Source organism: Accipiter gentilis, chromosome Z (assembly GCF_929443795.1).
Source record: "Accipiter gentilis chromosome Z, bAccGen1.1, whole genome shotgun sequence".
Lineage (NCBI taxonomy): Eukaryota > Metazoa > Chordata > Aves > Accipitriformes > Accipitridae > Astur > Astur gentilis.
This window is the reverse complement of record NC_064919.1, coordinates 72,865,745-72,893,362: the sequence shown is the minus strand read 5'-3', so window position 1 is coordinate 72,893,362 and position 27,618 is coordinate 72,865,745. Positions and strand designations below refer to the sequence as shown.

Below are 27,618 nucleotides of genomic sequence, written 5' to 3'. Positions count from 1 at the left end.
GGGGAAAGACCAAGAGCGGCGGTGCACGACAAGAGCAGCGCGGAAAGGAAGGTGCGAAGTAAGGCGAGCCGCCCCAGGGCAGGGCGAAAGGGGGCTCCTGCAGCCGGCATCGGGCGTCCCGTCCGCCTCCAACTCCCTTCCGCGGCGAGAGGCCTTACGGGATCTAGGGGAAAACGGTCAGTCAGGGGCCAGGCGAGCGGAGCCGGCGGCCCAGCCGGGAGCGAGTGCTGCAGCCAGTCACCTACCTGTTGGCTCGTTGCTGCTTGTTCCAAAATCGTGATTGCTGCCGTTTCCAAAACAAGCGTTGGCAGTCCCTGTCAATCTGTAACACAACCTAACGCTACAAGACAGCACGCAGACGGTTTCAGACAAGATGGTTCAGCATTTCATGTTTACTCAGGTTTAAGTTTTGAAAGTTTAAAAAGTTACACAGTTATAAACAAGCACTTTTGCCATTCAGCTTTGTCAAAAGACATTAACATAGGAAGTAGGCACATCTTTGTTCAAGAACAGGACTTCGTATCTTACAATGGTAATCAACCAGTAAAATAAAATTTATTTCCAATGCTGTATTAAACACTCGTATCAAGACAAACATGAAAGTTGGTTGGTTTTTGTTTTTTAAATATTGCACCACCAAGATGAATTTTTATCCATTACCTATTGACTTACATTGCACATGGGCAATCAGGTTCATCCATGTTTTTGAAAAAAATTACAATACAAAGGCAAGATAATTCAAGGTACTCCAGCGGAGTAAGCTTGGGAATATAGAGTAACATACTTGACCAATGTATTTGCGTAAGCTGCCTCCTTACAACCCTGGCAGCTTTCTCGGTGAAGTTCTGTTCACAGCCTATCGGCAGATACGAGTGTGGTCCCAAAAAAAGAGGTCTGCAAGATCGGTAGGAACATGTGAAGAAATCAGTTTCAACAGCAAGATCTACAAAGCATACAAAAGTCACACAACAGACAGCTGTTCTGGGTTAAAGTAGGTCATCAGGCCCCTTTCTCCCTCCCTCACCCCCTGTAAAAATCTCTGTTCAATCAGAAAACTTGTGGCCATCAAAACTGATTTATCATGCCAGTAAAATTTACTTTATTTGAAACTAAGCATACAGTACGCTTCTGCCAGAAACTTACTTTAACCTCCAGATAGTAAGACAAAGGAAAAAACATGGTGGTCTTAATGCAAAGAGGGACAAAAAAGTATATAAAAATTAAAAGCTGTATATTAAAATTAAATGCACCTTGACACCTTGCATTTGCAATCAGCATTACAAGGAGGAGACATCATTTATACTTGGTTCAACATACGCAAGAGTGATCCCAAACCAACTGCAGATGAGGAATTACCACAGTTAAAAAAGCTGTGTGTTTGTTCTATTTGTACAAGTGCAATATTTAACAATTTCAAAATAAAAGGGTAACAAAAATGAACACACTGATTTATTCAGTACATCAGAACCAATTCTTAGCAAGACTCAAAACAGGACTTAAATGTAGCATTTGCAGCTGGTCCCTCATGTTGACTTCTCAATCTCAGGAATTTAAACCCAAAGCTTTATCTAAAGAAGATCTTCCACCTTGCATTACAAGGACAGTGCGTGACACTTGAAGATAAAGAACTGAAGTTGTAACTTGTACCTACATACTAGACAGACCACACAATTGCCCAGCTCAGGACACAGTTACAGCAGTTCTGGGACTTAAAGCAGCTTTGTTTCCTTCAGATTCTGTGCATGTTTGTAACAGATGAATTTCTGGACTGAAGCCAGCTGGCCTGGATTAAACTGTTCTTACATTTGTAACTAGCAGTTTTCCATGGATGAAATCTCAGTCATTGGCAAGAATCCCCATCCTTTTTAAAAGAGTCCGCTTTCACTGTTCATAGTAATGTCTTGACTTCCAGTCTCTCTCTGGGAGAGCAACCTTTGAAACTGAATAGGTCATTAAGTTTATTTTGAAGAAAAACATTAATTCTTGAATGCAAAACTAAACATTTTATGACATCTAGTTTACTGTTTATGCCTATCAGTGCTAGATGAAAATGGAACTGTGGCTAATGATATCCAATTTGCAAGTAAATGTTTTTATGCAAGTGCTAGCTGTGATTTTAACATACAAGGTTCCGTTTTCTTCCTGAAACATTGCAAAAACCATAAATGCAGAAGGATTTATATTGTTGGTAATTGCAATCTACTGTTGAAAACTTTTTGAATATTAGCACTCAAGTTGTCGTGATCAGTTTTCAACGTTCAACTGAAAAGTTGGACTATTTAATTTCACAATTAATTTAAACAAAGTTTGCTATAAAGGTGGCCTCAGAAAACCTAACCTATACAGGTAGTTTCAACTGCAAAGTGAATTCTACATACTATATGCTAAGTTAACATGTGATAAACAGCTGTATCAAAGTATTAACATATATTTTTAAAAACTGTCAATTTCAGATTCTGGAATAGCATGTAGGCTGTGCTCTTAACTACATGCACATGTTTCTAAGGAAAAGGATCCTCAGCCTGAAGTAGCAGTGGGGATCTGCCGTGCTGCTACCACACTAAAGCATACGCACAGATGTGGAGCTTGCCAACAGTTCTGTTTTCACAGAGCAACATTTCATTTTAGCCCACAGAGTGCCAAGTCTTCTCAGCATTAAGTCTCTCGCCATTGTTGTGGACTCAGTTGTTCTAGTCACGGCCCACAGAATTTCACTGTTAGTGCGTTACAGAGCACCTAAGGTGCATTTCCAACTGGTTGGATTTGTACGCATTTAATCAAATTTATCAGTTGTTAAAACTAGTACCTTGTAACACATTAAACTATTCTTTATCATTTACTGTCAAGTAAGGGGGAAGAAACACAGCAGGTTTAAGACATTACTGTTAGAAGACAGATGTTGATAGTTCTGACCAACTGAGGCACAATTGTAGGTGGTGACCAACAAGTCATACTTAGGTCACTGAACTAGTAAGTGTACATTTACTTACAGTGCATCAGATATATGTATTACCAGTGAAAAAAACAAGAAGGTCCGTCTAACTTAAATGTTATATGCAGCCTAATGTGCGCTCAATGTAAAAGATTATGAACACTGCCCCAAGGGCATGTGATTTCCTGTACCTGTATTATGCTATTGGACAGCAGACAATCAGAATTCACTCCAGCTTCAAAATAATCATTTCAATCCCTGTGCAAATCGTATTCTGTGGCTAGCTTTTTCAGCCTCTTAGTTAATTTAACTTGATTATAATTGGAAGCATCTGACTATGATTTAGGCATGCTTATTGCTATGAAAGAAATAAGCCCATCTTCAAAATTATTGTGCAAGTATTTTAATAAGATTTGCACACATCTCAAAAAATTCTATTGTATGGCTCCCTGGTCTTGGAGTTAAGTCAGCTGTAGAAGAGTCAAGTGAAGAGCTCACTGATGAGGTAAGGGATGTATCTGCAGATTTTCCTTGCCCATCAGCATCTGAATCTTTCTGACAGGATCTGTAGTTGCTCACAGAACCCGATCTCTGTGGAGTTGCAGTCCCAGACTTCGCTTCAGTAATTTCATCTGGGGGGCAAGGGGAGAGAGGAAGAAAATTAGGTATCAGTATCAAATCAGTTGTAGGACAGCAAACATCTTCCCCTTCTCCCACTTCTAAACCTTGGTTTTTTTTGATTAATACATAAATGAATAAATGAATCTGGCTCAGCTCTCCAGGCTGCATTCCCTCCCAACTTCTTGCTCATCCCTGGCCTACTCACTGGGTGAGACAGAGGAGGGAAAAAGACTAGATATTATGCAAGTACTGCTCAGCAACAGCCAGAATACTAGTGTGTTATCAACACTGCTTTAGTCACAGATCCAAAACACAGCACTATATAGGCTGCTATGAAGAAAATAAACTCCATCTCAGCCAGGCCCAGTACAGCAATGTACAGTCCAAGTCAAATTTAAATGCCTAGATGCTAAGCCTTCTCTTCACTAGGAAATGTTACTCACATGCTTACTTCAGATCTAAATTAATGCTTAAATTTTGGGGTGAGGCTCCAAAGGGAGTTTAGATTGATGCAAATCTCACCTCTCACAGTGTTGAAGATTAACCTAAAAATGTGAAATTATCTGTTTCCTTCTATGCAAGATGTTCTTTGTAATTATTAAGCTGACAGTCTAAAGACACTTAATCATTTGTAATCAGAAAACAGCTAGAATTCTTTAACCAAGGACATCCTGGAGTAATTGGGCCTGCAGGGACCTTGAAGAAGAAATAGAAGACCGATAAGAAGAGAACGCCCTGCCCCAGAAGGCTCCGAAAGTTGAGTAACTGATAATGGGCATGATGTCAGTGGACATCTGCAGTAACTGGGGGAAAGGTAAAGGCAGCCAGGGGAGATCACAGCCACTGTCTCAATTCAGGACCCGAAAGACTTACCCCACAACACACTCCTTGAGCGTGCACTGCAGAATAGAATAACACTGTACCTTTAATTCGAAGTGGAGAAAACCTTAGCCCAACAGAAATGGTGGCAAATAAATGACTACCAATATTGATTTTGGGAAAGGACTTTGGAAACTAAGTGGGTGAATCTGAAACTGTATAAATTGCTTGCTTGTTTAACTGTAGAGTGTGCTAGCTTTGTGGAATTATCACCTAGCACCCATCTTTGTGCAAATATGAAATAAAAAATGTCTCTCCCGAGTGTGTGATTATTGGCTTGTTGAACACCGGGTGACAAATCCACTTTTTGGACAACAGCAGCCCTGTCCCCATTTGCACTAGTGGTATTAGTACCGGTGCAAAGACAAAATGTAGCACTTCAGGAGTTGATATAGCTGAAAAGCTATTATTTAAGGGCTAGAGCAGCTAACCATCTGATCACAGGAACACTAGACCAGGAAGGAATAAAGAAACACTAATACAGATCTAGATTGACTTAAACTAATAAAGGGCAACATTTACTTCACTCCTAAACAAGTAAATTAAGACATGTTTGCATTTAGAATGATTTCCTGTACAACTCCATTAACTTATTTAAGTCTTCACATACCATCAATGCTACGAAAGTCCAGTAGGTATGTTCTGCTGTCCACCTGATACAACTGTAGACTCATTTTGGAATATGCACTTGTTACTGGATTCTTCCTTCGAACACGTAGATAGTATGGATTTACAACCTAGTACAAAAGAGATTTGAGTTAGTTACCAGAACTGCTTGAAAAACAGTGCATGCTGGTTTTGTCATTTCAACTCACTGCTATTATCAAGTGATTTCAGGCTTACCTGTTGGAGTTGCAATTTTTATTTTTTTTTTTGTTTTAGGCAACAGAAAAACATTCCTACAGCCTCAACAGAAAAGTTAGACGTTAGCAAGACTTTTTTTTTTTTTTTTTTTTTTCATTGTCAGCATGAACAGCCTCCCCCAAAAACCTTCCTGCACAGCAAGCACAAGCAGACAGCACAGGCATATGAGATTATTTTCCAGCACAGAACAGCTTCAGACCTCTAGGCTATGTAACTATACAGTGCAAACAAAAATCTACTGTTGTCTGCTCTAAAGGTCCTTTATTCTTTTACCTTCCATTCATAATCCAGTTGTTTAATTGCTCGACAAACTTCAGCCATGATATCATTTGGTCGACTCTGACTCCGTATTCCCAAGTGCCACTTAGCTCTTCTTACACCTTGGTGTTTTGACTTCTGTGGATTCAGCTCATCAAGAGTGTGGCGAGGACGTGGTGCTTCAGCTACTAGAAATGGCACTCTTTCAGGATGAGGGCGAGACAGATGGTGATCATCAAGAAATGAATCCGGAGGGCTTGTAGCCAAGTAGAAGTCTTTGGCCTCGTTCATTATTCTTCTGTTATCTATAATGAGGTGATAAGCAACTGCCAAAGGGTCCTGATGATTTCTGCTGTATAGACAACTTAGCACTTCCTCTTCAGTGCATTCAAACTTCTCACACACTTCTTTTAAGGCTTCATCATCAATCATAGTAGAGCTGTATGATGGGTCTTCAGGAAACAAGTATTTTGGAAGGTCCTGCTTAAACCATTCATGTTCCCTAGAAATAAAAATAAAAAAAGACTGAGTGTATTTATGTAAAGCAAACATTTTTAATATTAAAATCTTTAAAAAATAAAATTATTTGTATTCTGTACAAAAAGAATCACAGTTGTCAGTCCAAGTCCCCTTCTGTGCAGCACAGACAATAAAACAGTACATCACAAGGAAAGTAATCACTGCCCTCACAAGATTTTGCTAGACATTTTGCCGGAGACTGAAAAAAAAAAAAATCCTCTTTCCTATAAGTTTTTCAACTATCTGAGCTCCAAAACTATCTTTGTATAACTCATCAACCAGCTTTTTATAAAAACATTTTGGGTTTTTTTTTTATTGCCACTATGTTAATTTTGAGATGTTTTCAACTGAAATTCTTAGACACTACCCACTTGAGTTGCCCCTCCCCAAGTACACACATAACAATATATAAAAAAATTAAGAAACATTGATGGTTAATAATTTTTTTGGTAGATGACACGGATTTTTGAACATCGAAGTCACGTGCTCCCCAGCCCAAAGAAGCTGCCTATTATTTTTTCATTCAGAACACCCCCAGCTGCCTCTTCAGGACTTAAAGGGGCTGAGGGAAGCCATGGAAGGGTCAGTCTGTACTGGTATTCCTAAGAGGGAAACGGAAAGGTACAGAAGGAACCAAATACTTACGCTGCCCAATCATACAGAAAAAATAAGATTGTTTTGTATGCCTAGACTAAGCTGCTTAACTAGCCAAAGGGTATGGCATGACACTAATTTTGAAAGTATTCTAGCCATAGCATAAAGACTTGCTACAGATTTAAGAGCAGTTATTTGGCTGTTGTGGTTTAACCCCAGCTGGCAACTAAGCACCGCACAGCCACTCGCTCACTCGCCCCCCGTGGTGGGATGGCAGGGAGAATCGCAACGGTAAAAGTGAGGAAGAAACTTGTGGGTTTCTCCACAGCTGAGACACAGGCCCACATAGAGGAAGCAAGATTCTCTTCAAATTCTCAAGGTTGGCTGGCCAATCCATCCACAGTTGGTGCCTCCATGTCTGTCCAGCTCATTATTACCAGGGTGTTGGCATATGACATCGGTGCACTTCATACAAACTTTTGCTACATAGACTGCACGCACCAGGTTTCATCCAGGTCTTTGGATACCTGGTTGTCACCCAGATTGCTATGGATCACCTCCACCACAACTAATTCCCTCAGATACTGGATGCCTCCCTCAGTGGTGGTCCATTTGCTTAGGGCATTTGCAAGATCTTCCTTGAAGGAATACCTGTCCTTCACACTTGATAGGAGTCACCTCCAAAGACTCCTGCCCCTTTTACAATCCCGTTGTCAATGGCTTTATCCCTAGCAAGGGATCCCAGCTGCCAGGCTTCCTTAGCCTCTAATTCCTGACTAGTGGACCCAATACCTCAGCATCGGAGTAGCCAGCTGAGAATTTGCTTGCCTGGTTGAGAGCTGAAATCTTTTTGCATATCTAGCAGCTCACTTAGGGATAGGGATCTGGATCAGGTGGTTTCAGTCTCATTTATGATTTCAGTCCTTCCCTCTTCCCATTCCTGTGACTGCTCTGCTGCTGAACAGGCTCCCTCTTCTGATTCTCTCTCCTGCTCCCTCTTAAGAGAAGCTTCTTCATCCCTTACTCAACAAGTTGACTTCCATTTCAATTATTTCTTCTAATTATAGGACCAACTGATACAGCTGAAGGCCAGGTCTCTGGCTTCGCCACAGTATCTGTTGGTATGTTTTCAGATCAGAGACCCTCTCTTCTCCTTGAGGGTGCTGAAAAGAATTGAGCAGTGTTCAGGGGGTACAGGCCAGACCCCAGCACAGTGAGCTAAGTTGTGCCTCTTTGGAATAGCCAGGACATCTTTTTTCCAAATGTTCTATCACTGCATCAGGATCCCACACTCATTTAGGAGTGAAGTCCCCGACTATCAGAGGTGACAAGCTTTCTAGATACCTGCCCATATTCTCCCACAGGCCTTGCTACCTATAACCACACTGCCATGGTGCCTGGGTGATATTCCTAAATAGCTTGTCAACCTTAGAAGTAGTCAAAACAATAGTCCTAAGAAATACCAGTAGAAGTATTTTGACCGTCCAAGGATGTTCAAGATACTCAAAGTTATTGTAACAAGGGAGAGAACATCACAGAACGTGGTGAAGGTGCCATTCTGTATTTCCTCCACAAAAAAAAACACTCTCAGACAAAGAAGTATAATCATTAATTGTCTCCACGAGATGGTACCTGAAGTACAGTAATGGCTTCAGTACAGAGCCCAAATACCAGATTAAGCTGAAGGCCAGTGTTTTAGTAACACATCTCCCAGGCAAAACATCACTAAGCACTAAAGAGCACAGCAAACTGCAAAAGCCAAACCCAGACTTTAACAGGTACAAGAAAAAAGAGAACACAGCATAGATCAGACAAACTAATATTGAGAACAGATAAATCAGTATCATGACCAGCAACCGTTAACAGATATAAAAATTATAAATTCCATCTAATACACTCTGGTCAAATCTGTGATTATCTTAAACTCTTCAAGCCCCACACTGGGCACCAAAATGCACTGTCATGGTTTAACCCCAGCCAACAACTAAGCACCACACAGCTACTCACTCACTCCCCACCAGTGGGATGAGAGTAAAAAAAGAGTAAAAGAGAGAAAGAAACTTGTGGGTTGAGATAAAAACAATTTAATAATTAGAAAGAATTTTTTTTTAATTGTAAGGAAAAGTAGAAAAAAACAAAACAAAACAAAGAGAGGAAAATAAAACCCAAGACAGACAAGTGATGCAAGTGACAATAATTGTTCACCTCAAACCGAAGGATTCCCAGCCAGTCCCTGAGCAGCAGCCAACCCCACCAACCTCCCTCCCAGCTTTATATGCTGAGCATGATTTTGTATGGTATGGAACGTCTCTTTGGTCAGTCGGAGTCAGCTGTCCCAGCTGTGTCCCCTCCCAACTCCTTGTGCCCCCCCAGCCTGCTCGCTGGTGGTGTGGGGTGAGGAGCAGAAAAGGCCTTGACTCCCTGTAAGCACTGCTCAGCAACAATGAAAACATCAGTTCATCAACCCTATTTTCAGTAAAAATCCAAAACACAGCCCTATACAAGCTACTAGAAAGAAATTTAACTCTATCCCAGACAAAACCAGTACGATGGACCACTGCCAATGTGATCCTGAGAACCTGCCTCAGCATAAACGTACTGAGCAAAATACACTTTCACCAGAAGCAGCAGTTAATTTGGAAGCAGAAAAAGCTTTTCCTATGCCACTACACAGCACAGCCCTAGCTGGATGACTGAACCCAGAGGAGTATTTTGTTACTATTCATAGCAGTGGGCATCTCTCCTTGCATGCACACACAGAGCCCCCTAGAAATATTAAGGTATTCAATTAAACTCAGTTTGTCCTTTGAACTGTGAGGTGGCACGTCTTATGGCTAATAGGATGGAACTGTTTAGGATTCAAAATTCATCCATGCTCTGTAACCAACATGTTTTAACATTTTTCACACCACTTCTCTTCCAGACTCATTTAACATGACTGAGATAAGCTAAGTTCCTACCCACTAGTGTTTTACAATGCTTAGTTCTCACAGTGCTTTGATTTCTGCAAGAAAGTACTTCCCATTGTAATATACTAGCAAGGGATAAGCGCACCACCTTTTTTGTTCTACTGAAAGAACAGGAACACCGCTAACTTCCTAACTTCCAACCCTAAAAGAAGCAGCATTTTCACTAAGGTAATACATCAGAGCTCTCTCCTTGAGCTTCTTACAAAGGAAACAGGCAAACCTAACTAAGGTGCTGCATAAAGTACAGCTCTATTGGCTACCAATTTTTTTTTTTTTATTCGACCCACTATACACTTGTCAAAGCAGTCACCTTCTCCAGAATCTCCTCTTGGAATCTGCAGCCATGATGGCTATCTGTACCTACAAGCTTTAACTTATCAGTCAGTATTCAATGCAGTAATTATCATTCATACAAATTCATGCCAGGGTTTTGAAGCTAGAAAGTACTATCTTGCATGTGGAATATTCACAGTCTTAATAGATGATTTTTCAGAGTCTGAAGAAGTATGAAGAAAAGCAGTAGTTATCAGATTAAAGAGCCATAACCTCCTCCCAGACGTTTACAGTATAGTGGTTCTTAACATCAAAGACATTTTTTTTACCCAGAAGTCAATACAGTGTACTTTTTGCAAACCATTCTGCAGCTTAAACAGCTTTGCTATAGCAGTCTTAAACCTCGAGTTTCTCAGAATTTCTGTATGTAATGTGTATAATTTGTTTTACTGTAACCTCCAGTAGATACTTCATTGCCCACTGGAGATCAGAACCATTAAAGCTAAAGCCAAACCACCAGAAGTTGAATTTTTCATCTCAGTCTATAAAACATGGAAAAGATGTATGAATGATTTCTTTGTCATGCGTATTTGCACTGAGATTGTAATTCCAGCATCCTGTGATCAGACATCAGTTAGCGTTTTACCTAATGTCTCTGATGGTTGCTCTCTTCATTGGATCCACTTGCAGCATGTGCTTCAGAAGACTAATTACAGACGAATTCAGGTACTGAGGGGTATAAAAGATACCATCACATATCTTCTTAAAAAGCGTTGGCACGTGATCATCATCAAATGGAAGCGTTCCACATAACAAAGCATAGAGAATAACCCCACTGCTCCAAATATCTACTTCTGGACCTGCATATAATCTGGAAAAAGTTGACTATTAGCGATCTGTGTTTAATATATTTAATTACATTTTTTTCCCTCTTTCTTACATTGTATCACAATAAACAAAAAGTGTATGAACTTGGGACAACTGATCTGCAAGTACGATACCATTTCAGTTCTATGCCATTTCTCCCTTGAACTTTAGTGTCCTTCCCCTTCAAATATGTAACAGGGCACAAGTACATAGTTTTCCTCTCTACTGTACAACAATAATCCACAAACGCAATTTCAGACAACAGCAAACTGAAAGAAACTTGCACCTACTGCTAAGAAACCCTGTGTTATACATTATTATCACTGTTTTAGTGGAATCTGTGCAAAGTCATCGATTCCCCAAAACTGGGAGACTGAAAAGTTTAAGACAAGTCCATATAGCAGAAGTTGTCACATTCTGTGCTACTGCCTGAAGAGAACAAACATTTGGCCTTAAAGCAACAAGAGGCAATATTAGGATGAGTAGCTGAACATAGCAGATTTGACAATCATCGAGTCCAAAAAAGGGGAAGTTGCCTTAAGACTGAGTATCTACTCTGCAGCAGATATTTCACTGCTACTCAACTTCACAGCAGACTTTGCCCGTAATTCTATCCATACCTCTGCTTCCAAGATCTGAGCTGGAAGTGCGATTTTTAAACCAATTCAGGCACACTGGATTTGGGGCATTAAATATCACCTCCACCTGACAGGAACTATTCAAAGCTAGTTCATAGAAGACTTAAATACACATTGAAAAACTATCAAGACAATTAAAAGTTCAGCCCACAGCTTGTCAATCAAACTAGTTTTGTAGTCTTTAGAATCAAGCAGCAAAATTACTTAAGTACATGCAGACATGTATCCAATATAAAAGAAACTACCTTCCTGAAATTACTTCTGGTGCAGCATAGTTAGGGGAACCACAGCTTGTTCTTAAAAATTCTCCATCTGACATCATATTTGATAGACCTGAAAGTGTATAAGAGTAACTACTAAAAATTCAGAGCACAAAATAATTTCACACTGCATATACCACCTAGAACAATTCACTAGTAATTCAAATTAGAAAATTAACAAGTTTATCTCAGTAAAGAAGTAACATTGTTTGGAATTACTGAATTTTTTATACGAGCATGCCACATACTTCTCCATTTAGTTTACCAGAAAATTGAGTAACGTCAATCTATTATTGTACGCAACCTAAAAATATTTGATAACAATATTCATTCCAAGACAAAAACCAGTTCAATTTGGATGACACAGGCATGACGGAGAACAAAGCTGCTTTAAGGGAGATGGAGCAGCATAGCAAGATAGGATTTTGGTCATTAATAGGAAAGTCTTAAAAACCACATTTGCTTCTAAATGCCAAAGTGGAAGATGCTGCGACAGAATTGCCTAAAAGTCTGTAAGAGATTATACAGAATAAGGGAAGTGAAGAGTACACAATTTCACCAAAATTTAGATACCTACGCTGCCCAGCTGATTCCTGAACCACTGCAGTTTAGTAGTTTGATTGTAGATATTCTGAGAGTAATTAAAGTGTACTTTAGAACTAGGCCATCTTCATTCACCAGCCCTCAGTATAGCCTAGCATCAGTAAAGAACTACCACTTCTAGAACAGCTGTGGAAAACATCTTTTGATTTCCTCAGTGGAGGCTGCATGATCAGAACTACCATAAGCCAGAAAACTCTCAAAAGAAGGAATGATACCCTTTTATGGGATGGGGCGTGGATGGGGTGTGGGGGACGTAGGGGCAGGAAGAAGATGAAAGTACAGGTTGGGTAGCTTTCATATTCTAATACACAAAAGCTTTTATTAAGCTCTTGTTTAATACACTAGCCACGATTAACTGAATGCTACAGCTTTGCTGAAACTTAAGTTACAGGAAGGTGGGGTTTTTTATAAGTTACTGTATTTCATTTCTTCACCACATAGGCCATTTCACCCAAAGCATTTTCTACACAGAAGTCAGTACGAGTCCCAGTGCCCACATACTTGAACACCACACTTCTAAAATATTCTTAGAATACTCCACATTATGTAGCGCCTTTCATCAAAGTGCTTTACAAGGGCAGGTATTATCCAATATGTCTACAAGAGATTTATCATGATGACATAGCAGTATGGGTACCTTACTATGCTTATATGGTGAGGTCTCCTGGTTCAGATAGTTTCAAGCACTAGCTGCCGGTCTTCTCAGCAGCTGTGTCACTAACAGCTAGTATAAACAATTAAGCATTCTGATTAGTCAGGCAGGTATATAGCAAAAAAGCCCAGGAGTCTACAAGATTAACACTTCTTATTTCACCTTTTACGCTTTAATTAAATTTTTTTAATCACATCTTTGGAGTTTATGTGAATTTAGAGTATTTTAATAGGAGGACTAGTGTATTTTACTACAGCAATGTGTGAGCTATAACAATCATGATGAACTGCCCTTCCACTGTACTTCCAAGAGAGCTAAGCATTTACATTTTACACATGGTAAAACATGCAAAAGGAGTGAGTTTTGAAGTGGAAAGGTCAGGAACTAAGTCTATTTAGCATTTCACAGAAAATATTCTTAAGCAAAACCAAAGAAATCAGTTCACAATTTCACCCAGTCAAATACCTGCAAAGAAAGCTTGAGAGGAAAACAAGTTCTACACATGTGCAAAACCATAATTTTGCTTTACATTCATACTCTTCAGGTTCTTGCATTGTGTCCCACCACCAGGATATTCAAGTATACGCATCTTATTAAATATTTCCCATAGTAATTATCAGGATCTAAATAACACCAGAAATGCGATCAGATATGAAATAGAAATGCTTACCAAAGTCAGCTATCTTGGCATTCATGTGTGCATCGAGCAGCACATTTTCAGGCTTCAGATCTCTATGTACTACCATATGCCTGTGACAGTAATCCACACCGGAAAGGATTTGCTGGAACAGACGTCTACTTTCCTTCTCATCAAGCTAAGACAGACAAAGGTTTTAAACAATTATGAGACAGCAGAAGATAGCTTGGTTTTCATTTATATAAATTAAAGGAAATTTTCCTGTGACCTAAAGTTATCATTTATAGTTTTGATACTTTATACAGCAGATTATCAGAACTTGTAGCAGAAAGCTTCATAGTTTACATCATTTTTTGTGTACCACAGCTCTAAAATGACTAAAATAAAACATACCCACCGACTCAAAAAGTCACTGAAATCTCTCAATCACACTTTTGAAATTGGTTAGGCAGATGTTACATATGCAGTAACTAGAAACGTTAGCACCCAAACATTAACTTTGTCTAAGTGGAATATCAGTGAACTTTGACATTTAAGCACAACATAGGATTTAAATTGACAAAAGCTGCTGACATGCAGCACAGAAGTAATAAACTGTAGATGCTATTTATGCTATTGGCAGCTAGCCCCAAACAGCACACTTAGTTGGGCATTTCCTATGAACGTGCCCTAATCCATGTCAAAGTTTGTTCTAACAACTAACTAAAAGTATCTTGGCTTGTCAAAAGTTACTTCAGAGCTTCCACAGAAACCAATCTACTACAAGAGGGTAATGAGGGCACAATGGCAGCTTTCCAATAATGGGTTATACTAAAGAAATAGTTTTCAGCTACTCCAGCCGGATGCATAGCCATCCAGTTTGTACCCAGTAATTGTAAATTAACATATATCAGTATCACCAGAGAGCAAAAGTGCTATAATAAAGTCATACATAAAGATCTGCAACATGTTAACATATAACCCTTTTTACTTTCAGAACAAGATGTAGTCATAAAGTAGATTTTAATTGCTAACAGCAAAATTAATGCTGAATATATAAAAACAAACCTTCGTTTAACAGGGTGTGACTGGTAGCCCCTGCTCCCAGCCCCTGGTAATGTCGTTAGCATAACTAACGCCATTTTATGAAGCAAGCAACCATGCTCTGTGACCACGTGAGTCATGTATTCATGCCCTTTCCCTCATTATCAGGTCCTGAAGGTCCTGTGAATCAAGTAGACAAACCAAACAGATTTCTTCTTGCCATCCTCACTGGCCTCAAGGTTCCTGGGCGCCAGGCTGACTATGCCCTTCCTTACCGGCCTTGAAGGTCCCAGGCGCCCTGCCAGCCAGGGGCTGGTGATGATCCCATCCCAGAAGAGGGAAGCGTAACAGCACCCAGAGCACTGTCCGTAAAATCAACTGGTTACAAATCCTAAGTGGGGAACCTGAACCAGAACCACTGCTGGACCTTGAGACCTGTGACCCCGCAGTGGCCAGGGACACCTCCACTGTCCTCTGCTTCCTCCAAGGACTGAGCAAGCGACTCGTGCTCTTTCATATGATTTTCGACTCTAGACTGTGATTGTTATATTGAGACAGCAAACCATGTATTAAGATCTGACATGATCTGCAGAGGGTAGCCTAGGTGATTAGATATCGTAAATTGTATTATAAATTCTGTATTGCGCTACTTATAGATTTTACTACACTGATTCTGCCTGTAGAAATCCGCTGCCATTCTAATCATAAATTCCGTGCTATGCTAATCATAATACCCTGTCAAGAAAATAAAGCTTTAATCATATCGTTCTGCCAAGGATCCCCAAAAAGAAACTGTCTGTTCTCCCAGTATCAGATGACACAGGAATGTTGCAAAAGCAGTTAACAGAATGCAAGTAATTGATTTGTAGAGGTGGACTACTACTTACCCTTCCATTTTTACAGATATAATCAAACAGTTCTCCTCCCGAAACATATTCCATCACCATGAAAATGTCAGTTGGTGTACTGATGACTTGGTACCTGATAAGAGAAGGTATCTGTTAGTCTACATGCTCAGTAAAAAATGTTAGTGACATTTAGTTAAAACCAAAGTTGTGCAAAGATACAAATAAAAGTACACTTTAAAATATTTATTGGCCAATTTTCAGCTACTGGAATAACAGTATTTTTCGGAGGCTCTTCCCTCTCCTTTCACTATGTGATGCCATCATTGCCAAGACTAGCAGGAAATTCATATTCCCCACCAGGAGCATCAGCCTTTTTACTTTCAGAGGACTAAGCTTAGTCCAAATGATTGCTATGAAACTATTTACAGTGCTGCCTCACAGACAGCTTGGTGCAGTGAGGAAGGAATTCAAAAGGACTTTGCTAGTGCCTCAAAAATACACACTTTTCAACTTTAACGTGCAAAAACCCTGACTTGCCATAAATAAAAAGTGTACTTCAAGACTAGAAAAAAAATTGCTCTTCATAATCATGAATTTCATCTTTTACAAAGGGACCTAAATTTGTCATTAGTATTTAAAAGTATTTACACTCTGGTTATTATACTTTTATCATTCTACTTCAATTAAGTTAAAAAAAAAAAAAAAAACAAAAAACAAACTTTGAAGTTTCAAAATAACTAGTTTATGGCCAAACTCCCCATTTAAAGAGATTTTGAGTTTGTTCTACATATCTGCACCTAAAAGTTGTGAGAGTAAAAAGTTAAACAGCAGTCAGAAGTGATCAATTTTTAATGGAACGAGAAAATGAACACTGGTAACACTTTAGCCAAAACTCAGATATGATATTCAGAAGACAGGAGGTAGCAGTTGGATAAAAATGAATGTATCGAGGTACTACGGTTAAGCATGCAAATATCTGATTTGTAATAAATAACTGAATTCACACATACACTACAGAACTGCAACATTCTTCAAAATGCCAATTCCAAGACAAAGGAGAAAAGAGACATGCTTCAGCTTACTGAGACAAGTTATTCTTCAACTACAGAGACAGCAGTGAGTTCAGACTATCCAGGTGAATGTGTGTGTGCACATAAACGTGTGTGTATCTATTTTAACAGCTTAGTATTATTAACATTTCAATAACCTCAATAACTTTCCGAGGCAGTTATCAACATGAGATCTTCGAAGTTAGTTTTCACAAAAATCTAGCCCAAAATGCTTTACCTTTACTGATTTTCTCTCTAATACCATGGTTGAAAGTACCTCACATACTTAAATATCGGCAACATTCTGAAGCCACGGCTCGGCTAAGACAATACTACAGAAATAGTATTTTAATCCTTTTAACCCAGAAGTTACATCCGAGCTTCTTTACAGTCAGCTCATTTTTCTGGTTATGGAAAAGGAGGCTGTGGAATAGGTACATACCTACACATACCTACAATATAAACAAGGCTATCAAACCACACAGCATAGATGACCAGAATGCAAAAAGAGGCAGTTTTATGCAGGAAAAGAAGATGCATTATATTGCTAGAGGTCAAAAACCACAACAGGAGACACTCCAAAAGTTTTCATTTAAAGCATGGTGTAGAAAGAAAACCTTACTGCAACAGGCTTGCAATTGTATATACTGCTAAAGCCATGTATGAAATTTTTCATAAAGTACAGCATTGTTCCAAATTAGACATTGTCTAATTTGTAATATTAAGCTGAAGTACTAATAGTTCTACTAGCACGAGCAGCATGATCCCAAGTTACCAGCAAGTCTACCTGCACAACAGTACCAATTACACCTTGGACACTACACGTAGACTAGTAATTCTTCTGCTTTAGAAATGCAGGCTGACCAACTGAAAAGTTCTGGATCCATAAATTTTTTCATCATCTCCTACACCTTGTCCTTTCTCTCCACATGCAGGAGAAAAAATTCTCCCCACAATTCCCTGAGACAGGAACTTGTCATCTGACACCTATTAAACTGACTTAACAGTTTAGCAACACCACAAGTACACATTCCTGTTCCAACCCCTTATCTCAGTTAGTACACCGACACTTCCTTTTTTTTTTTTTTTTGGCTACAGGTATGTGCTTTGGACTCGTTTATGAACCCTAACTGGCAGCACTAGCAATTTCGCAGCTCCATCAGCTCAATGGTCTTCTGAAAACTAACCCACTGAAGAAGTTAGTGAGTTATCTTACACAATCCAATTTAGCTTCAGTGCAAGAGCTATTGCCAAATTAAAGGGAGTGTATAGGGATGGCATCTGTCAGTGGCAGGAGAGTCTTAAGACAATACTCTGCCAATAAAAAAACCTAACACCAATACCATGATTAAGACAGTGAAAGTCACCCACACTCTAGAGCTGCAGGTTAAATTTACAAGAAATGAAAGTCAAAAAAAGTCAGTGGCATTTATAATTTATTTCCTCAGAGCAGACATGAGGGGTCTACTCTGGGACATATTTAATTGTGCTCTGAACTCCACTAATGAACTGTTGATCAACTTAACAGATGTAAACAGGCACACTGTAAATACCACATTCAGACAATCGATAGCACCTATATTGAAGAATTCTGAACCATCAATCACATTCAACAAACTGCACATCCTTAATTCAGAAAAATTTTGCAGAGTGCCATCTACATTGGAAAACCATAGATCGCTGACCAGCACATCACTAAAAACATTTCAAGTAGAAGACACAAGAAACTTAACTATAGAAATACCTTTTAGAATCTTGTTACTAATAGCTCATTTTCTAAGCAGAAAAAAAGATCAAATATAACCAGAAAAAGAAAACCAAAGTAGCAGCTAAAAACAGAGGTGGATGCCACTAGAAGTATCTATCACATCATTACCTTTTATATACCTGTCCAAAGAATTTGTAAGCAGAGATCTAATAGAAGCTCTCCAGCCTGCAGAGAAGATCAGTGTGTGAAAACACATTACAAAGGACACTGAAAATGGTTGCATACTTGGAGGCTGCTACTTTCCTGACAAGATACTGCTAGTAATATTGCCCTTTAAACATGTTTCAGATCAGTGAGAAGAAAAAGAGATTACTGCTTAAATATGTTTGATTATAGCAAGCAAAACTTACAGCTTAATTATATGAGGATGCCTGAAGAGTTTAAGGTTCTGAATTTCCCTGCGGATTTTTCCTACAACATCAAGGCTGCGAATCTTCTGTCGATTCAGGATCTTCACTGCAACTTTATGCCCAGTTAACTCATGTTTGCCAACTGTAAGAAACAAGGAAGTATTTAGTCAGCATTTTCAATTGCTCTGTAAAGACATGAACTTGCCCATTTTGGCTGTAGCCGAGAAATACAAGTTACGGTGTCAGCATTCCACATATCCCCATTATCTTTCAGAAGGTTGAAAACCAGATGGCACGTCATGTCTTCTGCCCTACTCCAATTTCTCCCACAACTCTACCATTAGAAGATGAACAGGATACATAAGAAAAACCTTAAACCTAACCCTCAGAAGTCTTGCAGCATGACTACATTTTTTCACTACTGCAAACAAAGAAAGCATATCCCAAAACACTGCCATCCTTGATAATTAGGGAGACCATTTTCTCTCCCCATGTAACTCACTCCAAGCTTTTGGCTCACTCGGTAACCCACTCAGACATGTTTTCCTGCAGTTCCTCTACTTTATCTGCATGGATCACTAACTGCAGAAATCACTGCTATCCTTCCTTCAAAGAAGCCTGTTTCAGCAATTTACTCTCAGTTACCACTAAGAATATCTGATCAGTTTACTTGAAAAAAAATTATTTATCTGTTCTTGGAACAGTCTGACCCTACTGCACCACAGTCTGTGCAGTAAACACCAAAGCTCTGTTTTCTAAAATAAGCGGCAAAAGCTACAGGAAATGCACAAAATAAACTCCAGTAGTACCTACAAGAAGCAATGCAAACATGCAAACTCATACATTCCTCAGTTTCTTTCCTACTTCTAGGGGTGTTTCATTTTTCTTTCAACAGAGGAACTCAAAAGGGTAAAATATTTCCTAGACAGTTACCACTCTTAGAAGTCCTTAATTTTGCAGGTGCTATTGGAAGTAGCCACAAGAAAGTTGCTAAGAATGTTTTTCTGAAACCCAACACTGGATCACAGATAAACCACAGAAGGTAAGTATCTCTTCCACTAGAAGACTTCACAATCTGAATTGGTTTCTGCATGCTGTGATTGTAACTACAACACTTTCATTCACCACCCTGATACCTACCTTTTGAAGATAAACCAGATTCCAGGGACACCTACATGGTTCATCCCTATCCACGTGAATGGACATTGCTAACAGACCTGTGCTGAACAGATTACACACTCATCTGGGTGCCTCTCCTCACTTAAGAACTTATCTAAGCCCCAGGCTTCAAGCTTTATTTAAATATATCCATGGGAAGCTGTGATAAACGGTAGTGATCCACAAAGATATGTCTGCATTCAAGAGATAATTTGGACAGAATTAGCAAACACCTATCGATCTGTAAATCTCATTCCCAACACAAGACTTCCCTGCTGCCTTCTGCCTCTATATTGAGCTAAAAACTAATGCAAGTGAGAAGAAATTCTTAGCAGAGACACAGAGATACTGATAAGCATTTGAGTGATTATTATTACAACAAAAAGACAGCCGTGTAAAATAAAGCCATTTGTCTAAATTCCTGTATGGAAGTAACTAAGTAGTAGATTACCCGAGACCCTGAACCATCGCAATGTGGCAGAGAGATGCCTTTTGTACCTGAGAATACAGAAAAGCTCCAACTTCAAGATGAAAAAACCCACATCGCCTCAGTCAGAGAAGCCATTAGTTAAAAGCAGCTACAATAACCAAGACACTGGACAGGCACATTTGCATGGCTGAGGAATGCAGGACAAAGCCCACATCCATCACAAATTCTAGACAGACCACAAAGCATTGATAGATGAGTGCATAGTATTGGTAGATGAGTCCATAGAACTGAAAAATCATGTCACCTATGAGAATTACTTGCTTTCAAACAGATCTACAATTAAAGCAATCACATCCCCTTTGTTTTCTTCAGTTCGAATGTGATTGGAACCCAACAAATTATATCACCTCTGTTCAAACCCTAAGGAGTAACAAATCATTAACATAAAACATTAGAAATGTAACTATTCCACTTGAATTACAAAGTCTTTGCCTATCAATCATGTGAACTGAAGTAAGCCAGAAGTATCTGAAAAAAATCTTTGATCAGTAAGTTAAAATTTAACATTAATTTTGACTAGTAAGAAACAGTTTCTTAGAAACTTACCAAAAATCAGTTGACACATGAATTTGCATCTTCCTTTGCTTTACAAAGAAGGTGTTTAATTTAGTGTCATATATTTGAGCAATTCTACAGCTTAGTGTATAAATACTCAGTTCTGACATACATTGTGTTATAAAGCCTCACTTACCAGCCAATTCGTTTCATTTCTGGTTTGCCAGTCTAACTTAGATGAAAACAGGAATTTCGTTAGAACTCAGAAAAACATCAGAAAGTAATGTAATAGCTCCTACAATCTGTGTGCAAGGCACATAAGAAAATAGTTTTTCAAAACACATTTTTCATTCGAAGTAATTAAACAGTAACATTTGCAGTTGACTGAAACCACTTCTAGCTGCCACAGCTTTCAAGATTGTGTGCCTCAAGACTTGATTTTATTCACTGACTGGGAGAAAACAAGACTTTCTGCTTCTTCAACTCTGTTTGCCAAGTGTCAATAAATTATTGTCATGAAAACACTGGTTTTGCACAGGTGCAAAGATCCCAAAAGCCTCTTCACTTGCTTAAGACATTTCACATTGAAGCACTATTTTCTTCAGTAATTTTTGTCTCCCGTTTTTAATTCAATTTGAAATTAGAACGAATCTAGCTTTTTAAGATACGAGTTTCCAATAAACATCTACTTCGTGAAATAAAACTGGTGTATTCGATATAGTTCAAGGTATCTTGTTATCAGTAAAACAGCAGACTAACTGATGTACTTAAGAAGACCACAAAGACCTTGTGAAATAAGATACCCTTTGTACACACAATGCATGCCTTGCTAACGACTGGGCCCCTGAAGAACTAAAAGACTGATAAGAAGGGAACATCCTACCCCAAGAGGCGCCGAAAAGTTGAGTAATTGCTAGCAGGCATGAAGTCAGCAAAAATCTTCCTTAGCTGGAGGAAAGGTAAAGGCGGCAGGGGGAGATCTCGACCACCGACTCAATTCAAGACCAAAAAGACTTACACACACACACAAACACACACACACACACCCCCAATCTCTCCTTGAGCATGCACTGTAGAATAAGAAGAACACTGTACCTTCAATTTGAAGCAGGGAAACTTTAGTCCTATAGAAACTGTAGCAGATAAGAGACTACCAGTAATAGTTTTGGGGAAGAACTTTGGAAATTGAGTATGTATAAATGAACTGTATGAATTGCTTGCCCGTTTAGGCATGAGGGTTGCTAGCTTTGTGGATTACCACCTAGCCCCCATCTTTGCACAAACATGAATTGGAATAAAATACCTCTGCTCTGTGTGTATATTGGCATTTCGCACACCATGTAAACAACCCCACTTATGGGACAACATAACTGGTAACAGACTGCAGACTACTTTTGAATTCAGCATAAAGACAGAACTTAAAGCACGACCTCAGATGATAACATCATGTAGAAAAGTAAGCAGCCAGTGTTACCATTCCAAAACCTACTTTGTATTACCTCTTGACAGAAGTTTTACGTACAAAAAGGGAAGGCTCACAAATTATAACTTATCAAAACATATTAATGTTACTCACCCTAATCCTGAACCAGCTATCAGTCCTTCAAAAGAATAACTGCAAAAAGGAAGTTCACTTTACAGACTTAGTATTTCCCTGTATTTCTTTATTCTCTGATAATACCAGTTGCCTTCAAGCTTCACTAAGGCTACGCATAGCACCAAGATTTCCAAGACAGTCACAGGAGTCTCAAAGCAGCAGTGCCTTAACTGTTGAAGTGCAGGAGCAACAGTCTCTTAACTTAGTTCAGCAGGTCTTCAATTAGAAAATGAAACTCTTTATCAGTCCACCCAGAGTAAATACAACATTCTTATGAAATCATAGAATCATTTAGGTTGGAAAAGACCTTTAAGATCATCAAATCCAACTGTCAACCCAATACCACCATGGCCACTAAACCATGTCCTGAAGCACCTCATCTACACGTTTTTTTTAAGTACCTCCAGGCATGGTGACACCACCACTTCCCTGGGCAGGCTGTTCCAGTGCTTGACAACCCTTTCAGTAAAGAAATTTTTCCTAATATCCGATCTAAACCTCCCCTGGTGCAACTTGAGGCCATTTCCTCTCGTCCTATCTCCAGCCACATGACAGAAGCGACCAGCACCCGCCTCACTACAACCCCCTTCAGGCAGTTGTAGAGAGCCATCAGGTCTCCCCTCAGCCTCCTCTTCTCCAGGCTAAACAGCCCCAGCTCCCTCAGCCGCTCCTCACAAGACTTGTGCTCCAGGCCCCTCACCAGCTTGGTTGCCCTTCTCTGGACATGCTCCAGCACCTCCATGTCTTTCCCGTAGTGAGGGGCCCAAAACTGAACACAGGACTCGAGGTGCGGCCTCACCAGTGCCCAGTACAGGGGGACGATCACCTCCCTGCTCCTGCTGGCCACACTATTTCTGATACAGGCCAGGATGCCGTTGGCCTTCTTGGTCACCTGGGCACACTGCTGGCTCGTATTCAGCCGGCTGTCGACCAGCACCCCCAGGTCCTTTTCCACCGGGCAGCTTTCCAGCCACTCTTCCCCAAGCCTGTAGCGCTGCATGGGGTTGTTGTGACCGAAATACATGTATGGGTCATTAAATTCGTATAAAAAAAAAGAGCTGAGCAAACATATGTTGCATTTAATGAAACCATTCTGCAACAGGCCAAAAAGCCAACCCGAGGCTCAGAGGAAAGCAGTCTTTAAAAGTATGAGCTTAACAAATATTTTCACTAACATAAAAACACCCAGGAATTAATGCTTTACAGTGGGATATTGCTGCACAACATTTGATAGCAAACTGATCTTCACTGTCCATTTCCATGTCTCTTATCACTGCCTTGACAAAGACGAGCTATTTACACCAGTTCTGCAGTCTATGCAGACCAGGGTTTTAACCTAGTTCTATACACTGGAATAAATACTGTGTATTTACAACCTTAAGTGGTATCCCTCATTTTCTCAGTAGAAATCACTGGAAGCCTGACCACTCTTCCTTTTATGAAAGGTAACTTTATTTCCAAAAGTATTGGGAAAGCACTTGGTTTCAGCAGCAAACATTGGCAGTGGTTTTTGGGTTGTTTTGTTTTAAAAAAAAAAAAAAATTAATTAAAATAGGGATAGATGTTTTACACTGAATCCTGGTAAAATTCAAATAAGAATGTGTCTTCCATAATTCATTTACGTTCAGTACTCTCCTCTACCCCACAGCTTTTCACTTCTGTGGCGTTTTAGCTTTGCCTAGATACTGCCTAGAAACAGCCATCTCCTCCGTGCCTGTCCATCTGAGGCACAGCCCAGTGAATTGAGTCGGTCAGTAGTTAATTCAGGCTAGTACAGCCAGATGAACAGTTAACTGGAAAAACATTGCATCAGTAACAGTTACGTGTGAGGGTAAAAGGGTAAGCAGCAGGGTGAATTCATCTGACAGCTACCTTGACAGCAGGAGACCTTTAACAATTACTAAGTAAAGCACTAGTTTTCCAGTTCAATCTTTTCAGTCGTCCACTGCTGTTAAAATTAAAGATGCATTTTCAAGAAGTCATATGCCTGACCCCCTACATCATGTGAGCTCAAGGAAAACCCTAACTGAATTTAAAAAATGAACACTTTTTTCACAGTTTTTTACTTTATTGTCAATTGATGAAACTGTATCAGAGTCACCAGAGAAGGAAGATGATGAGGATTACAGGAAATCAATCACAGATCTGGTACTAAATGAAGAAAATGTATGCTCGGGAGGAAAACCAGTGCATCATACATGAATATGTCCTTTAAGTATTGCTAAAGCAAGAAAAAACTAACACAGTATATCTTCTAGGGACAAGAGAAAAAACCAAAACTTAAAATAATTTGTATATGGAAACAGAGCATTAGTCCATGAACACTAACACTTGCTTCCAGATCATAAATAAGGTGTTCAGCATGGAGAATGATGCTGCAATTCACAATGCTACTTCTTCCCCATTCTTAACAAAAAAACCTATGTTCATACATGCATGTGTACTCTTCACACAATCAATAGTTACAAAGCAGCCTAAAGGAACACCTAACACAAATCAAATAAGGCAGACAGAGGGGTATTATGGAAATAGAGCAATAATAAAACTGGCAACTCTATTTTTTTTTCAATTAAGTCTTTCAAGCTAACTGTATTTCATGAAATATTAATGAGTGATGTTCCATAAGATATTAAAATTCTAACAGTAGCTCCACAAATTGACTATCTTTCAAGGTTTCAACTTCAGACATGTTTTTGCCAATACAGGTAAGAACAGCAGCAATACACCAACAGCGCTGTTTGAAATCTAAGAGCATATTAGAACATTTATGGGTATGCCAACCTCAGTTTTGTGCAGTGCACTGGGGTAAAAAAATACCCAAACAAACCACATCTTCGACTTCTCCCCTCAACCAGGTAGTCCCTCCGTGAGGAAAGAGAATCTGATGACTGTCTTCAGCCTCTTCTCATTTCTTCTCTGTTTAAAGAGGTGCTAAGTTCCCAAGGAAAGGAAGGGTAATCCAGCTGCCAGTTGGGGGTCACTGCTCCAAGAGGCTGGAGGTGGGGGTGTCACTTTGTAAGCCTGCCTTGAAAAGAGAAGACTCAAAGGGCTCTACTCTCAATTTTCCGCTGCTTTCCTAGATAGTTTTTGAGACGACTATACTCCTATTGTCTATACATTCTTCAGAACACACCAATAGTTGAAAGAGCTTGTGCAGAGAACATCTACACTGGAAAAAGGTATCATGTTAAAAGTCAGTTAGCACATTAGATACAACAGGGTTACGACAAGCAACCAAGAAGTTAAATCAAGTGTTTTTTACTGGTTATAACAATGAGCAATTCACTAGGTTAACTATAAAAAAACCGTATGAACAATACAACCTGAGTCTAATCCAAATCGTTTGTGACAGGATGTTCTCAATTTGCATAGCCCCAATATTTGAACAATTCTTGCAAACAACACAGCAGGTACAGTGCGAGCTAGTGCACAGTTTTTCCACCTGTGGTGGATGGCATCAAGGGAAAGTTTTATTCCTATTTTATTTCTACTAGGCTTCAAATCTGCAGCATGGCATCTGCAGCCCTACTGGGAAAAGTTTTTAAAGTCCGAGCTGAAAAAAACTCTGATAACTGCCAGTCAACTAGATTTAGCATAAAGTCTTTCCGTATCTGTGGGTCAGCTGTGTCGCCAGTTAACCCAGTAATCCCAGGCTCGTCTTTTTATGCCTCTTTCTTCCTCTCGAGGGGGGCATCTTCCCTTCCTTATAAGGGCATCAAGTGCTAGTATTTGTGCAGCAGCATGCAACGTACAGACAGCTCAGGAACCGAGTCTCGCCTACTTCCGTTACGCATCCGGTGCTCTTTTAATTAAACGCAGCCTCATTAGCTCCCAGCAATTACTTCCGTAAACACGGAACTGTTTCTCCCCCGGCCACGACTTCCCGCTGCGGGACCGAAGTCCCAGCCCCGGCAGGCCGCCGCACACACCTCCTCTTGCCCGCAGCCCAACAGCCGCCGCCCCCGCAGCACCGCGCTCGGCCGGCGGCCCCCACCCCGCAGCCACCGCGGCCGGGCCCCAGGGTCCCGCTAGCGGCCCGCCAAACGCCTTCCGCCGGCTGACCTCCAGCCGCTCCACACCACACCACACCACACCACACACACACACACACACACACACACACACACACCCGCCGCCCGGTGACTCACCCGCCCCGGCGGGGACGGGCGGGCAGCGCCCGGCAGCTCACGCTTCCCAGCGTCGCCCCCGGCGCAGCGCCCTGGGCGGGAGGCGGAGAGGGGCCAAGCCCCGGCGGCGGCGGCGCAGGCCCCCGCGGCCCCCCCTCTTCCCCGGCGGCGCCCTAGACGCCGCTCCCCGCCGCCCGGCGGGGCCGTGCCGCTCCGCTCCGCGGGGCAGGCGGCGGCCCCGCTCCCCGCCGCTCACCCTTGACTTTGCCGAAGGTGCCGACGCCGAGCGTGTCGCCCAGGATGTAGTGCCCGATCTTCACCCGCCCGTGCTCGTGCTTTTGTTTATCCGCCGCCGCCATCTTGAGCCACGGGCCGAGCCTGCGCATAGTGCCCGCCCGCGCCGGGCCGGGCCGGAGCGCCGGCGGGGAGGAGCAACCACACAGCGCCCGCCCTCCCGCTCGCCCCGAAACCCGGAAGCGAACGCCGCACCTGGCCGCCTTCCCGCCCTCCCCGAGGACAAACCATTGCGGTCGGGCGCGGGGGGAGGTCCGGGCCGGCACGGCTCGGCTCGGCCCGGCCCGGCGGCGTCCCGGGGGATGCGGTTCCTGCCGGCGGGGCGAGGCAGCGGGGTGGGAGAAACAGCCCCCAAAGGCCGCGGAGCGGAGCGAGGGGCCGGGAGGCCGGCCCCGTTTTTACACCCACCCAACCACCCGAGGAGCAGAGGGAGCTCACCTCGGTTCCGGGACTGGGGGGGTGGAAAGCGGGCGCAGGGCTGGCCCCTCAGCGCCGGCACCGTGCAAGGGCTTGGCCTGGGCCCGCCGGTGGCGGGGCCGGCGGGTCTAGAGAGACACCGCCTGGAAGCTGAAGCTGCCCCGTGTTGCCTGCCGGCTGGCGCCGCTATCGCCTCAGGGCCTGTGGCCGCCGACGGCGGGCAGCTGCGGCTAAGCGCTTCCCACAGCGCGGGTTGTGGCTCTTGGCGCCGAAGCGAGGAGATGGAGGGAGCGTACACGTACTTTTAATTAAGAAACCGCGCTGTTGCCATGAGATCGCTCGGCTGTCTGCACTGGCGCGGCGGCGGGGTGCCGTGCGATGTGCGGGGGGGCCTGGGCCCGCCTGCGGGGAGCCCGCGGCGGCGCTCGCTGGGCCG

The 27,618-nt window shown here is 41.4% G+C and overlaps 1 protein-coding gene across 3 annotated transcripts; it reads right to left on the bottom strand.

Annotated features, from left to right (window-relative positions):
* Nucleotides 1–417: 417 nt before the first annotated feature.
* PRKAA1 (protein kinase AMP-activated catalytic subunit alpha 1) lies at nt 418–26,889 on the bottom strand. 3 transcript variants are annotated; one of them, XM_049794795.1, is made up of 9 exons: nt 26,728–26,889; nt 18,605–18,746; nt 15,477–15,570; nt 13,600–13,744; nt 11,660–11,747; nt 10,556–10,780; nt 5,570–6,056; nt 5,043–5,169; nt 420–3,564 (listed from the first exon to the last, which is right to left on the bottom strand). In XM_049794795.1, exons 1-9 carry the CDS (start codon nt 26,855–26,857, stop codon nt 3,320–3,322), a joined length of 1,683 nt encoding a protein of 560 aa, XP_049650752.1. In that variant the 5' UTR covers nt 26,858–26,889; the 3' UTR covers nt 420–3,319. The 3 variants fall into 3 exon arrangements, with proteins under 3 accessions (XP_049650754.1, XP_049650752.1, XP_049650753.1); XM_049794796.1 differs by lacking the exon at nt 18,605–18,746 and having other exon boundaries at nt 26,728–26,744; XM_049794797.1 differs by lacking the exons at nt 13,600–13,744; nt 15,477–15,570; nt 18,605–18,746; nt 26,728–26,889 and having other exon boundaries at nt 418–3,564; nt 10,556–10,638; nt 11,660–11,678.
* Between the last annotated feature and the right edge of the window lie 729 nt (nt 26,890–27,618).

Excerpts from the sequence above, each read along its gene's own strand:
- PRKAA1 (XM_049794795.1), bottom strand. The coding sequence starts at position 26,857 with ATGCGCAGGCTCGGCCCGTGGCTCAAGATGGCGGCGGCGGATAAACAA. Across the intron at positions 13,745-15,476 it reads ATATCTGTAAAAATGGAAGG|CTTGATGAGAAGGAAAGTAG; the intron begins GTAAGTAGTAGT and ends TGTCTGTCTTAG. Across the intron at positions 5,170-5,569 it reads AACTGGATTATGAATGGAAG|GTTGTAAATCCATACTATCT; the intron begins GTAAAAGAATAA and ends CTTTTGTACTAG.